The sequence below is a fragment of the Drosophila elegans genome, unplaced genomic scaffold (genome assembly GCF_018152505.1).
Source record: "Drosophila elegans isolate 14027-0461.03 unplaced genomic scaffold, ASM1815250v1 contig_814, whole genome shotgun sequence".
Taxonomy (NCBI): domain Eukaryota; kingdom Metazoa; phylum Arthropoda; class Insecta; order Diptera; family Drosophilidae; genus Drosophila; species Drosophila elegans.
Genome location: NW_024546167.1, coordinates 3817993 through 3833352, shown reverse-complemented (window position 1 = coordinate 3833352; position 15360 = coordinate 3817993). Strand labels below are relative to the sequence as shown.

The window sequence follows — 15360 nt, the reverse complement described above, 5'->3', positions numbered from 1 at the left end:
ATAAATGTTAACCGTTAACCAAATTATGTTGACATGAAATATTCATGGCATGTTCGACATAAATCACTTATCATAAAATATTAAACATCTTTATTGTGTTAAGAATGCGAATACTTAATAGATGCAAATTATTTGTTTTTGATGGCCTAAATCTTAAATCGTTTAAATTAATGGGAGCTTTGTGTTGTTTATACAAAGTTGAATTAATAATAATTCAAAGTGAAGTAACCAATTTAAAAAGTTTTAAAATGTCAAGAGTGGCATTGTTAAATAACTTTATAATATTCTTGTTATTTGTAATCATTTCGTAGTTTCCTTTCCCTAAATTCCCAGCTATAAAATATAAAATCATTATGAATCATTTTATGCTTCCTTTCATAGAATTTTAATTCCCAAAGTCAGATGGTCAGTTTGTCCATCACGTTCTTACTATCAAATTGATTTTTTTCAATCAGTACTTCTGAAAGCACGCCTTGAACCCCGAACCCCTTTTCTCCTCTACTTTCACTGGCAACTTACAGCAATTTTTCCTGGCATTTTTTAATTCTGAAAGTTTTTGGCCGATGCTGCAGACTTTGCATAAATTATGGAAAATCAATATACCTTTGAGAAGCTGTATAAATGCGGATTTAATAATTAGACAGCTTAAAGTATTTTATTACCAAGTTGTATATCTTGTATATTGCAGCCACAGAAATGCACCGAACAGAGAAGCATTCGGAGCCATCCCAGCTGATACTCTGCCTCGAATTTCATCAGGAGGATTCCGGAACAGATCTGCAGATGTCTCGGAAAAAATGCAATAATAACCAACAGCGGCGTGGTCGTCGGAGGCGGATTGACTGGGGGAATTCGTTGGGAGCTTATGGGTCCATCAGCCTGACAGTTCTGATGCTGACCATTTGCATGGCCCACACGTCGACTGCCGGTAAGTGTTGAAAACTGAAAAACTAATAAAATTCCGATATGAGTCGAATGATTGGACAGGCGACTGTGTAAAGGGGTCAAAATGCCAGGCGGGGAGTTGGTACTGAAAAGCTGACAGCAACATGCACCAGACACACAAGCCTCAATTAAAAGCACATCAATAACATGCGCCACCCACTCGATCCACCCACACTCCGCCCCTTTCCCGGTGAATCCCCTTCCATTTGGCACTTGGCGTGCCAGTTTAGCCTGAGGGTCTCTGGTTCCTGTGATTTTGGATTTTGATTTATTTAACAATTTAGCAACAACATTGCCAATGTCGCAAGCTGTGACTGTGACTTGCTCTACATTGGTCCTTCGTTTTAGGGGGTTTGGAATTCGAAGAGGGTTTTTCTTGCTCACTGCCGCAGAGGAAATATTGGAAATTATGCAATTCCGTTTTTGTGCACTTGAATGGGGAGAAATTACAAATTGATCGGTACAGAGAAGTAAAGAGATGACTTGAAAATGGAAAAATTTTATTAAATGGATGTTAAACGTTGTGAAGTGTGGTGAAAAGAAAATTGGCTTCAGAGAATTGACGCCACATGTCACATTCATTTTCAATTAGAGATTTACAAGTTTCATTGAAACCTCTTTGTTAATTAATCTTCAATTGTATATTTTTGTTTAAATTGTTGGTAAGAAATTTGTGCTTATTTGTATAACATTGAATATAAAAGCAAGCATTCCTATAAAAAAATACTGAATTATTATAAAATTAAAAACAAAAAAAAATATTTTAAAAAATATTGTTGCTCATCTCAATTATCTTAGGCCAACTTCATCATTGTAGGCAATTTATTAAATTTTTCTAGTGCTAAAATTGTAAATAAGAGCCAACAAATTTGTTCAACTCCCGTTTAGCTAACTTTTAAGTGCAAATTATGTTGGTAGACATTAAGTTCGTGTCTATTTATCCTTAATTCCCATGAAATTGCCAATTCTCAACCGCAAGCGCCTCAAAGTATGCAGCAGAAGCGAAAACAAGGAGCCAAAATAAACTTGTCGCTGCAGTTCGGAGGGATATTAACACTGCCCTGGCATTAGCTCCCTTTTGGGCACTGTTCTCCCAGCCAAAACAAACATGGAGCAGCGGCAAAAGAGGAAAACAAAATGTTTCCCGGCTTTGGTCGCTTAAAAATCCCCCTGAGGCCAAATTTGAAAAGCGCTTTAATCGCTAAGCTGCGTTTAGGCGTCAGATTTTGTGTTCCGACAGGTTCACTCCCCTCTCCATAAATTTGCCCACGTCCTTTTTGTCCTTTGAATTTAACCAGCTGTTTAAACATTTTTGCTAACTCGACTGTTGTAATATTACCCAGAAAAGGATTGGGGTATGCAAGAGTTTAGATCAAGGTGTGAACAATTAAAAATAACAATGATGATGGCCCTTCAAATTATTTGTTATATTTTAAGACCATAAACTATTAGTTGGTTGCAAAAATCCTTTAAAAGAGTTTAGAAAATCCTTCCAATTGGTATTATTGCTAGATATTACAAGTTGCTAGTTAAAATTTGTTTGTCCCTAAAGTACATATTTTTTTTAAAAGCCTGAGTATCCCTTAGTTTAGCCATTTGGCAGTCCACATTTTTTTTTTGAACTCTTTACCACAACGAGCCGCCAAATGAGGCATCCTGGGAAGGAAGACGGGAAGTGAGAAGAGGGAAGTGGGAAGTGGGATCCTGGGGTTCCCCGGACTGGCACTCGCGGAAGTGGCGGCTGCGGCTTTTGCATGTGTTTGCTTGGCAGCTGCAATTTTCGTTGGCCATTTTACACGCTCTGCCTCCCCCTTGGATTATGTTCAAGTTCAGCGCTGTCCCAGCGAAAAAGTTTACAAAAAATTCGCCAAAAGAGCGGTGTGCCCTAGAATGCACATAAGCGAGCAGGCTTAAATGTTAAATGAGGATTTCAGAATTTGCTAACTTCATCCATTGAATTAAATGTGAGTTAAGCAAGATCCTGCTGCCTAACAATAAGGTCAAATTGAATTTGGTCAAACGGCACGAAATTAATTTTAATTTTTTATGTGCACCTTTTTAATTTTCAATTAAGTGGCATGGGTACGAATAAAAGTAAAGGGTTTAATTTGTAGGAAATAGCGTTTTCCTTGGGCTTAGTCTGTAAGGAAATTGTAAAAAGAAGGATACAGGAATAGAAAAAATATAAAAAAAAAGAATGAACTGCCATAGAAATACCTGCTTCCTTCTTAACTGCCGTTTTACGAACCTGAGAAGTGGTTCTCGACCATAAACCAAAAACCAAAGCGAAAAATGGCACTCAAACTCTTGTTAAGAGGCACAACAAACCAAGAAACAAACAAACCACTGGAGCACCAATGAGAAATGGATGCGTTCGGGTAGATCTGGGGAAGCCAAATCACACTTGGTGGTAGGGAAACAAAAAATCCAGTTTGTATTTTGTGTGCAGCAGTTGTGGCCCCAGGACAATTGTCAAGGTGAAAAGGGGAAACAAAAAGCACACAATTCGACAGAACATAAAAATGAACTACAATTTTGCAAATTTTAAGCACATTTCAGTTGCTGTGAAAAAGTCGTCAGCGGGGCAAAAAAGCGATTTGCATATTCACACCTACACGAGTGCAAGCAGCACCCACCCACACTCGGGACAGTGTGTGTACTTTTGGCCCATAACTTGCATACAATAAATCTTGTGACGTCCCGAGAGAAAGACGTCACGTAGCAAGAAGAGGTTGGAGAAAAGAAAGCGAAGCTGGATACGATGCCTTTCCTTTCCTGTTTCCTGCTCAAGTTCCTGCCCAGCGCTTGTTGTGTGTGAAATCCTTGCAGTCGTCGAGGATGGTTCCCCGAAAGCCGAACAGAAGGTCCCTGCATCCTTCGTCTCCTCACCGCAAAGTGACGGTGAATAATCGTCGCCAGTTCACATGAAAATTGTCAGAGCACTATTACGAAAATGAAAATGAAAATGAAAAGAAAATCGAGCTCATCATGGGTTTATAAAAATACATATTTCCCACTCTACTCCGTTGCATTGATAATGAGAACCATTGAGCGCGAAAAAGAGAAAAATAAGAAGTAAGCACGAGGAACTGGATTTATATTCATGTCGAGTTCGCCAACAAAAAGCTTTGATAATAGTTTTGTGGTGGAAATTAAAACAAACATCTAAGAACATTCTTAACCGAGTACAGGTTTCTGGGATTAAGTGGTTGATGGCAAGAGATTCAACTTATAAATTAAAATGTGCCTCAAGTTAGCTAAATTTATGAATATCAGCTGGCTTACTAAAGCACGAAAGAAATCAAATGATTCTTGTTAAGTCATGCCGATTATTATCAAGCTATCAATTTAAAATAAAAAAATATAATTTGTCAAATTGTATATATATTTACAAAAACCAGTAAAGATATGAAAATTAATTAAAAAGTATTTTATTTTTTTTTAATTAAAATTACCTTTCTCTAAACAATCGATTTATAAATAATTGTATTGCGAACAAAAATTGTAAAAAGGTTTTTTGGAAAAGGATTTTAAAAAAGAATGTTTGTATATTTAATTGAAATATATAATAAACATATAATATTATAAAACACAATCTATAAGGGAACTTTAAACATTTTAATTTAATTAATTATGTTCAAAATTTATGGTTTTGATAGACATAAAATCTTTAAAAATTTGGAAACATAATCATAATATTTTATCCTATTATTTTTGTATATGTGAGGAATATCTAAATTAATTTAATGGCATCCTATTCTATTATATTTGTTTATATAAAGAAAATCATTAGTTTAAAGCGATGTAAAGAAGTACGCCAGAAATATGCACCCAAACAAAGAATTTAGATTAGGATATTTCCCTAATAAAATGCTTGCTAGAATTAAAACCATTCTTTCGAAATTGATTGACTTTCGCCCAACCTCCGGTTTTATTGCCCGCATAGGAGAAGTCTGAGCACCGCAACCACATCATGTTCTCCTATTAACTTGCATCCCGAAAGCCCTGGGAAACCAGCATATTGTTACACTAAAAGCCCCGCTCCGTGTCCCTCCATGGGTGTCTGTTGCGTGGAACGGGGTAAATGGATAAATAACGATATGTTTACAGATGGCACTGGGGCGAGAAAAGCGGGGAGGAGAGGGGACGGCAGGAGCGAAAGTGTCGCTGATTTATATGCGAATTTTTATATGCACAGTTAAGGTGGCACGTACTGGAGGAACTGAACTGACTGGGGAAAGACACAGAAAGACCCTGCCCGAGAGACAACTCCTTTGCCAGTTGTCAGCTGCCTGTTGCCTCTGCAAACAAATGCGGCGGCGTCTCCGCTCGTCGTCTGAAGAATTTGTAGGCAAACAGACGGGACAAACAGCCAACAGCCGGGCAACTGGAAGACAAACAAACAGATTGGCACACACACACACACACACACCCAGATGCACACGACAATGTTTTTGTTTTAAATGCGTGGGAATGGCAAACGTCTTCAAGGCGAGGCCGAGATTTGTTTGGCTTTTTTCGGGACTCTGGTTTAAAGCTTTGAGCAAATTCTTAAACACACTTGAACTGCAAAACGGCAAATAGCTGCTCATTTTTAATGCATACTTCATAAATCCTTGTCATAACTTTGTTGGCCAACTTGAGCTGCCTCGTCTTCGCCATCATCTGCACGCCACCCATAATCTGCTGCCTCGAGTTTGTCTTCTTGGCGTTGCGTATACGCAACGTTGCCTCGCCACTGCAATTTTACGGCTTATGGCCAGGCCCCAGACCGGGAAACTATTTATCTGACATTTATATGCAATGGTTTTGCAGAAGCCATCAGCCATCAGCCATATTGCTAAATTTCAGATCGGAATCATCAATAAACGGGAGATGATGGAATTTAAATAATAAAATATTGCACCAAATTATTCACGCTGAGATACTGATGGGAGCTAGTTAAATAGACTTTTTTGTTTTTTTCTTTGTTTTGTTTTAAATACCTTATTATTCACACTACATAAATTATTATGGTCTAGCAGTGACTCTTCAGCTTCCACCAACTTGCCCTTAAAAACGATTCAACTTCAATTAGCGTTACAAAGGCCTACGTCGAGCAGCTTGACTGTCAGTTGTACCCTTCCTTTCTCTTAAAAAAAATATTTTTTTCCCACCCCGAAAGCGAAAAAAGAAACTTCAGCAAACCGGAAATATTTTAATTTCCGCCTGTGCTCCTCTTTATTTTTATAATTTTTTTACTGTTGCCAGCTTTTAGGCGTTGCCGGTTTTAATTGCGGAGTTTCTTGTTTTCGTTTTAACCATTAAATTAAAGTAAATACTTTAAGCGCTTGGCAAACAGCAAAAGCCATCAGAGAACGGGGTTCGACAAATATAAAAGAAGGAAAAAAGACGTACAGGAAAGTAGCGTTAAAATTTGCATAAAATGTTTTAATTCATGGCCAGTCCCCCTTTTCCTGCCCGCATTATGTCCAGTTTGACATTTTAAAGAAAACAGCTGCCCGGCCCTCGCGGCTTAATTGAATTGTTTAATGGAGTCTTACGACAACACCAAAAAAAAAGGAGCGGAAACGAAAAGGAAAAATCAAAACGGCATAAAATAAAATGCGGGTCGAGGCAGATGCTTTTACCTTTCCGGCCCACGGCCACTTTCTCCGCCCCGTTAATTTAACGCCACTTGGCAGTCGTAAAAAATGCCAGCAAATTGTCGCCTTTGGTCAAAGGAAAGAACTCTCCAACAAAAGAGCAGAACGAATCAGAAAAAGGCCAAGAGCAGACAGGAAAAGGTAAAACGGATACATTATTATCATCGCTATCGCGATTCCTGCTGTTATCAGCTTATCGGTTCGATTGAAGCGCATTCAATTTGCCATTTTATTAACCTGTCTGAAAACTACCTTACCCAACTTCCCATCCTCCAAAAACTTTTCCACAATGGGAAAAGTTAAATCTGTTCACATTATTCAAGCATTTACGTGGGGCTTAGTCCTAGAAAAACTTTTCCCCCCGCCCTTCAACCAACAGGCAATATTTTTCCGCTTGTATTTTCCATTGATTTCCAATACAAACACCACGATGTGTACCACTGGGATTTGATGCCGCAAAATATATTTTTGTAATTTAAAGTTCTTCAGCTGACTTTGCGCCGTAACTATGCCGAAAGCGCTGCAGTCACGTCGGCCAATAAAAATGAGTGTATACTTTTGGCATATGCAAACGCGAAGAGGACTGCTTCTAGTTCAACGCGTGCCTGGCATTTTCTTACGAGTGTTCCAGGTAATTCTATAAAGTTTCGTCCATAACTTTGGCGGAAATTATTCGAACTAGATCGTTACACGAAGTTTTCCTTGCTGACTGCCAAGTTCAGAATTTATTGAGGGTCGATGTTGGTTTATTGACTCAAATGAAAGGCTTATTCAGGAGAAACGGATAAAGTCGGTGTTACATAATACTAAAATAAATAAAGAAAATAATGAGAATGCTTTAGCCAAAAATACAAACTCTTGGAGTTCGGAGTCAGTTTCTCTTTTGCCATTTAAATAGCGTAAACATTGAGGACCAACAATCAACATACTAGCCACAAATACGTATGAACTTTGCCTGCTTCACCCTAACTAACTGTCATAATACGTGCTCCAGATGCAGCAATAAGCATAATAACACAGGGCAGGGGGACTGGGCTTGTAAGGACAACAAACAGAACTCGGTTTGACTTCTGTCGGCCAGGTCAAATGGGTAACAACAGCAAATCTGGGAAAACTTATAAGCGCCTCCCACTTGCCCTTGCTGCTGCCAATGTAAAACTGTGTGTGAAATCGGAAAATGAGTCCCCAAGGAAGTTCATCGAAAGAAAAGCCCGAATATGAGCTGCGATGACGACGGCACATATTTCTGGGCCAGACCAAAGGGGAGCTTAAAGCGGCTTTAAGTGGTCATGAGCACGCCTCGGCGAACAGAATCTGGCCAGGACCGAATTTTACTGGCCCGAAAGTAACCATCTGACCCGGCATAGGATGCACGATGAGTTTGCGGATTCCCTGCCTGTGTAATTGTGGGTTATGGTGTTTTGCTGTTGCTATTGCTGTTGTTTGCCTTATACCATGACCAGTGGACACAACGAAACTGTTGCTATTTTGAAAGGGTTTAGACGGGACGAACCGGAATTTAAGAGGACTACGATGCCTTTGGAATGGGTGCTGCTTTCAGCATGTGCATGTGAATGAATTAATTGGCTTATGTGTCAAAGATTTTAATATAAACTTATAGAAGCCCACTGAAAGGGAAATTGTAATTTGAAAAACTTTTATTGTTATTAATAAGTTATTGTTAGAAGTTGGTACAACTATTATTTTTAAGCTACTACGAAACACACAATTAAAGTTAAATAGCTGTATTTATAGAAAATATATAACAAAATAAAAGTATTACGAGTAAAAGAATTAGATTATAGACAAAAGATTGCAGTAACCTTTTACTGCCATAAGTAAAACTATATTATTGTAGTCTGTTTTTGTTAAGGCTTAAAAACAACAATCAACTAAAAATAATATAGTTGAAATGCCGTTATAGTCAAAAATAAAGATTCCGACAAATCCGAAAAAATAAACGGTGTACAATTGAGATAAACAATGACTTGAATTAATGTAAACCTTTTAACCAAAAAGAGATTCCAAGTCGCCCTTAAAATTGTACAGCTTAAGACTAGGAAATCAATACATAATTTAAAAATAATAATTTAAAAACTATGAAATAATAATTATGATTATGATGATAATTATGATCAAACAAATTAAATGGGAAAAACGGCAAACAAAATATGACCCAGAAAGAGAAATTCGAAGCCGCCTCACATAACAGCGCTAAGGTCTTATCAAAATAAGCCAATTGAAGAGTGGCCAAGAAAGCCAAAAATGACAGAAAAGACAAACATGTAACACATACCTATGCTGTAACTGTAACAATTACAAAGCCAAAAGCAAAAGACCAACTCGGCTTGGCAGCTGCTGCCACTTGATAATGTGCCCGAACATCATCCTCTTTTGGCCTAATGCGAAAAGCAAACAGAGGCCAAGAGACACACAAAGGCCAAAACTCACACGTGCCGAGCTCTGAGAGCAGCAACTTCTAAAATGAAAAGTGTTAAAAACTTTTACTTTCGATGCCAGCAATCTGGTTTGTGTGGGTTTAGTTTTTTTTGAATTTTTGAGTGTTTGAGCTGGCCTAGAGCCAGTGCGAAGGGCCGAGCCGGCATGTAAATTAGCTTTTGAAGAGCCGGCCCAGAGACGCCGGCCAACAAGTGGCGCGCGTTCGCCTCGCTGAGGGTAATTATATTGTGGTCACGTCCCGTTGAGGCATCTGTTTTATGGTGTGTTACACTTTAACGCCGATCTGCAGAGCTCCTCCCCGGGCAAGTGCGGTAGAAAGAGTGCGGAGTACTGGGCTAATGACAAATCTGGCAAAATTGAAAAGAGCTCACAGTTGGCCACAACCACATCCAAGGACAAGGACTTGGACTTGGAATTGGCTTGTTGGCTGTGTGGCTGAAACTGAGTGCAGGATGGTGGTCCTAAGAGTAGAGCCCGCGGCGACCAACATAGCGTATGCGTAATAAATGAGCTTGCCTTTTCAAGCATTGCCATTCAATTGATTTATGAATAAAAATAACTATCAACCTATCAAGGTAAATTTCGTTTTTAGTGAATTTTATTATTATATATAGTTTATTATAATGTATATAAATTTCCGTTCAAGTACTTTTAAACAAAAATATTTTTTATTGTTCTTACTTAAATTGTTTTAAAATAAAGTGTGAGTATCATAAATTACATCATATATTTAATCCTCTGGCTTGTTGCAATTTCATAAATACAGATTCAGCTTGTAAGGGCTAGCATTACATTCATATGATATTAGGTGGAACAGCGTAATTATTGACATTGCATTTGATTACTAAAATAAATCACTGGGTGTAATAGTACTTCGCTGTGAAATGTACCTGCCAATAACCAGTGGCTGCCAGCCTCGCAGCCCAAATACCAGTATGTGATTACTCAAATTGCTACAATTAGGGCAGATGGGCCAGGGAGTATCAGTATATCTATATCGGTTCACCGAAGTGCCTAGTGTTCGCGGATCTTGGCCGTGTATGGGAGTATTGGAGGGGCTAATGCGCCTAATGACAGCCTCAACGATGAGACAAAAGGCAGATAGTCGGCGAGCTGAGGGCATGTCATTATTAATTTAAATATCCCAGCTCGGACAGGGGACATCGTTGTAGCGACACGAAAGGGGCTTACTTGGGGGCTGGATGTGGGCATGATTACAAATGCTTACACGCTATTGGGGGCCAAAAGCGAAATCGAATTGGTGTTGTGACTGTGACTGTGCCAAATTGGTTAAGTCAACACTCATGCGATTACTGTTGCATTTCACACGTCTGCGTTGATAATTTGATAGGCTGTAGGGCCTTTGAAATACTTTATTTTAGTATCATTTGGGTGAGAATAAACACCAATTAAAGAATTGACCTCTGTCTGCAAACTTTTGATTTGTATAATTGTTAATTTTTATACAGCAAATGCTGTTAAACTAATCTAATCACACATTTTATTAAATCGGTAACATACATTTGTCAATAACTTAATTAATTTGCAACGTATATGATAAATGTAACTTGGTATTCTTCAGGACAATGTTGGTTAATTTTTGTTATGATGCTAAATCTTTAATGATTAAAAAAACTTTAACTTTTAATCCATAATAAGTAAATTCTTCTCCTAAATGTTTGCCAAGCCTTTTGATTAATGGTTAATGTTGCCAATTAATTCATTTTCTCAAGCATAGAAGAAACTAAACCTAGTGAAGACAACATTTTTCACAAGCTGAACCTAGGCAATTAATTTTTTTTTATAGAAATCAAAGTATTTTGCTACAGTGCTTGTTAAACTTTTGATTGGTTCCATCATAAAAGCAACCGTTTCCAATTTTAACTTTGTTCAATTCAGCAAATGAATTCATCGCCTCTTTTTTTCATCCAGCGTATTTCGCTTCGCGCATATCACCTGCCATTAAACCGTATAATTTGTTTTCTGTGGTTTTTTGTCGGTCGATGAGTTTGTGTTTTCTGCGGCTTTTGAGACAAAAGTCTCCGCTCGCGCCGCCTTTCGGGCCACCTCATTTATCATCTTTGTCCAGAACGACGACAAGTGCAACAACAAGTTCAGAACACTCAAAAAGCTCATTTGTTGTCATTTGTTGTCATTTGTCCGTCTGCCCCATCAGTCGTCCGCCGTTTTTTGATTGTTTTTCATTGTTTTTGCTTTCGTTTTGAATGCCATTTAAGCATCAATTTGAAATCGCATTCACAACTGCCTGACTTACGCGCCGCTGGTTTCTCGGTTTCCGCTGAAATTCCCCTTGGAAACAATGGAATCATCATGGGGGTATGGGCTTAAAAAGCTGTCTACAAGCATGACGGCATATTCTTGTTACCAATTTGGAGTTTAGTTTGACATGCATGCTAAGATCGCATTGCCAACAACATTTTTCTAAGCATTTAACACTGACAAACGTTGTATTCTTTCAATTCAGCAATTACGTCTCATTCAAGCTTCGAAGTTATGCAAGACCTAATTCATATGATGTCAAACAAATCTATTTAGCAAACTGGCAAGCTAAAGAGGTATAACTAATAGTAAGAAAATTTATTGTTGGCGACATTTTGAATTCGGGAATTCTGAATGTAATGTGTTAGAGCATTGAAAACATAATTTTTTGCTATTCTCTACTTTTTTCACAAATTTTGAAGTTTCACGGCAACCTATCTATTTAAAAGTGTATATTTTAATTCGCTTTCCTCTCCTATGATTAATGACAGCAAATTATATTAATAAAATACATTTTTAAATCGTCTTCAATATATATATATATTTATTATATATATAAACAATTTTTAGTAGCCAGTTAAAATAGTTTTATACAACAATTAAACTAATATTACACATTTATATATATTTTTCTAACTGGTGAAAAAGGTCTACAGCTCTTCAACTTATATTACAACAATTCAAATCATAGAATTATCCATGTATCCATTATAACCGAAGACAGATTTTATAAATTATTATTTTAGCAATAAGAGATGGTCCCAGTTTTGATTTTCATCTAAAATCTTCACAGCACAACCATGACGTTATTTTAGTAAAAGAAAAGTTTTTGAACATGGAATTTTTAACTTGCACATAACTTCTTATTCATTAATTCGTATGTACATCTCACCTATATCCCTCCTGCAATTATTCTCCTTCCCAATTTATAATTCTTATTACAACTCTTCCCTTTACATCCCCGATTATTTCAAGGCTTGTAGACTTGAACAACTCAACTCCGATAAAATAGCAATTACACTCACAATTCATGGGCGAGGAATTCCTTTATTGCATTTGGCCGAGCAGAAGTCGTGTCAAACTAACACATTTTCTGACTAACTAACCGCAAACTGCTTGGGAAAACTGAAGGAGCGACCAGATAATCCGACCCCCGCAACGATTTAAACGCTCGGCGGAAATTCAGCTCGGCAATGCGCCGGAAAGAAAGCCACTTGCTGGAAATGTAATAATGATGAAAAACATTTTCTGGGCCGGGCTGAAGTTGAGTAGTTTATGAAGTGTAGGCGACGGCAGCGGCGGCCAGACAATTTTCCGCAATTTCCACGGTCCTTGGCTCGACTTTGGCATGATTTGTCGTTGCTGTTGGTTTCGGCCTTAGGCGTTTATAGCCGGCCGTATTTATCAATGGTGTTAAGTATTATTAATAGTGCGGTGCAGTGGTGTGGTTTCGTGGGGGAGGCTGTCAAAAATTTGCCCAACTGGCAGTGCCTTTAATGGGTATTTAGCTGATAATATCCAGCCTGAAAGTGGGGGTGTTTACAATCCAGTCTCCTTGTTATCCGATTTTCCTACGCCCCTGGCACTGAAAGTCATTCTAGGCCCCTTTTCTCGAAACATTTCGATGGGTTGTTTGCCAGCTTGTTTATAACAATTGCCCGGAATTGTGCTTATCATTTATCACGACAAAATAAAACCAACATTAATTTAGAATCAATGACATTTATGGGTATGAATCAGCAGCCACTGCAGCGGCAAATCGCGTCACATTTACTGACATTTGCATAATAACTTTCTGTCTTGCGGAAAACAATCAAAAGCTAATTTACAATGCAATTTCGCAGGGAACAATTTATTGTCAGTCGGCCGAGACAAAAACAAAAAGAAAAACAGACTCAGCGGCTCACAGAATTTAAGCATCGAGAGGGAGTGGGATAAAGCAAGCGAAGATGCTGACGGGAAAATCTAAAATAAGATCTCTCGGCGTATACGTAATCTGACCGAATCGTGTTACTTGAGTCCCAGACAAATGTCATCCGTCCTCCGACTGCTCCACATAATGTGTATAATAATTTTGCTCATTTGAAACGTGTTGGCCAGCCAAAAATTACTGGTAGCCCAAACAAAAAAAAAAACAAAAAAAAAACCCGAAGACCCAGAGACAATGGAAAGTCGCGGAATTAGCGCTGTCATCCACAATGCAAAAATGAAAACAGAGCGCAAAACGGGAAGCTGTTCTACTAATTGCAGCGTTTCGGATTTCATCCATGTGTGTCTGTGCATTGCATAACGAGCAACAAGCAAAATGCTTAAAAAGGCTAAGCGAAAGTCGTAGACGGTAAAATGATTTCAGAATACTTAGCTAAGTGCGATGCAGTGATATGAGGCTCAGCTGGTAAACGCTTAGTCTTATGAAGATAATGCAGGGGACTTTAATGAGAAATATACTTAAGGCTAAAATTAGGAGTAGTTGTACTATAGGAAAATTTAAGCTGAGGTGGTGTATACCACTATCGGAATAATATAATAATTTGGCATCTTAGCACTTGAAAATATCAATCAAACCTAAACGCTTAAAAAGGAAAATATTGTTTTTAAAACGAAATTAAAAATACAAATTATCATACAATTAAAAACAAGTGTTCAGTTAGAATAGTTCTGAACTGAGACAACATAAAATATTTTAACCCAACATAATAAAATAAACTTTTAAATTTAATCAATTCTGGACACTTTATTCCCCCTATATAAACAGGAAGATAAATCTAAACAAGTTCCCCTTTTTGTCCGAAAGGAAAAAGGGAAAAGTGAGCAGCATATGCAGTTCGCTTAATGAGCGCTAGGAAAAACAATTTAGCGTGGGATGTACGTAGATAGGTCCCAGTTTATGAAGGGGACTCTAGACTCAAAATAAAGGATGGCCAGCGCAGGCACAATAAAACCGAACCACTGGGCGTATGATTAATGCTCGCACATATTTAATCATTTTTCATGCCAAATGACAAGACAAGAACCGAGCTCAAAAGATTGGGTTGCCAACACAAGACCTTAAAGAACGACAATTCTAGGGGCAAATGGAAAATGAGTTCGTTTGGTAGCAGGCTTGTCAATCGGAATTATACGCCAACTGGACAATCAACGAGCGTAGACAAAGCGGATGCCACTCCATCTTGTGCTTCTCCTCGTTTCGTTTCGTTTCGGCTTGCCAATTGGGAGTCGCCTCAAACGGGGCAAACAAAAAGCCAAACTAAAACTAAACTCATTTAACTTTGCCGTATTTTGATAGCATTTTACCTTGCCCAGCAGCAGCAGCAGAATCAGAATCAGGAGCAGAAGCAGCAGCAGCAGCAACAGGAACAACAAACAACTGTTATCAAAATGTCATTCATTCAAATATGTACCCAGTGACAAGGGGACAGAGGGCATCTGCTCGTTCCCCCCCACCTCCACTTTATGGTCCCTTTTTGCTTCTGAATACACTCTGCAAAAATCCAAAATAAAAAATACATAATCAACTTACATTTGTAAATTAAAGCATGAAGGCAATTTACATTTTAATTTCATTAAAGGAAGATTCAGGACAGCTTTGCGCAAGCCACTTAGCCTTGAATTACAATTATCTTTAGCATCCTCAATCACAAGAAACACTTCCCCAAGTATTAAAGTCTGTTGGGTCTGGTATTAATGAAATTATAATAAAAATGACTTAACTTTAGCCATTAAAAGATGTATATTAAATTAAACAGAAACATTAACAACTCTATAATTTTCACTTTAAAAAGAAGTCTTTTAAAATAAATAATGCAATCTGATTTCAAACTTTAAAGAATCAAGAATATAATTATACAAATTTTATAAAATCTAAAAATAAATTAATTTTATGTGGGTTTTCTACAGTATCAAAAAAAATAATTAGTTAATTAGTTAAGTGATAAGTTAGTCAGTTAAAATTGTTAATGGGTTACAAAACAGAGACTTTAATTAAATTGAAATTTCACTTTAAATGCCTGCCAAAAATTTTCATAAATTA

General features: G+C 37.7%; 1 protein-coding gene across 1 annotated transcript in view; it reads left to right on the top strand.

Annotated features, from left to right (window-relative positions):
• LOC108135335 (mucin-5AC) overlaps positions 1 to 15360 on the top strand; it is a 33408-nt gene that overhangs the window by 13240 nt on the left and 4808 nt on the right. Inside the window, exon 2 of the mRNA XM_017256026.2 lies at positions 689 to 928. Coding sequence (XP_017111515.1) covers positions 697 to 928 — 232 coding nt within the window. The 5' untranslated portion in view covers positions 689 to 696. The remainder of the gene's footprint in view (positions 1 to 688; positions 929 to 15360) is intronic.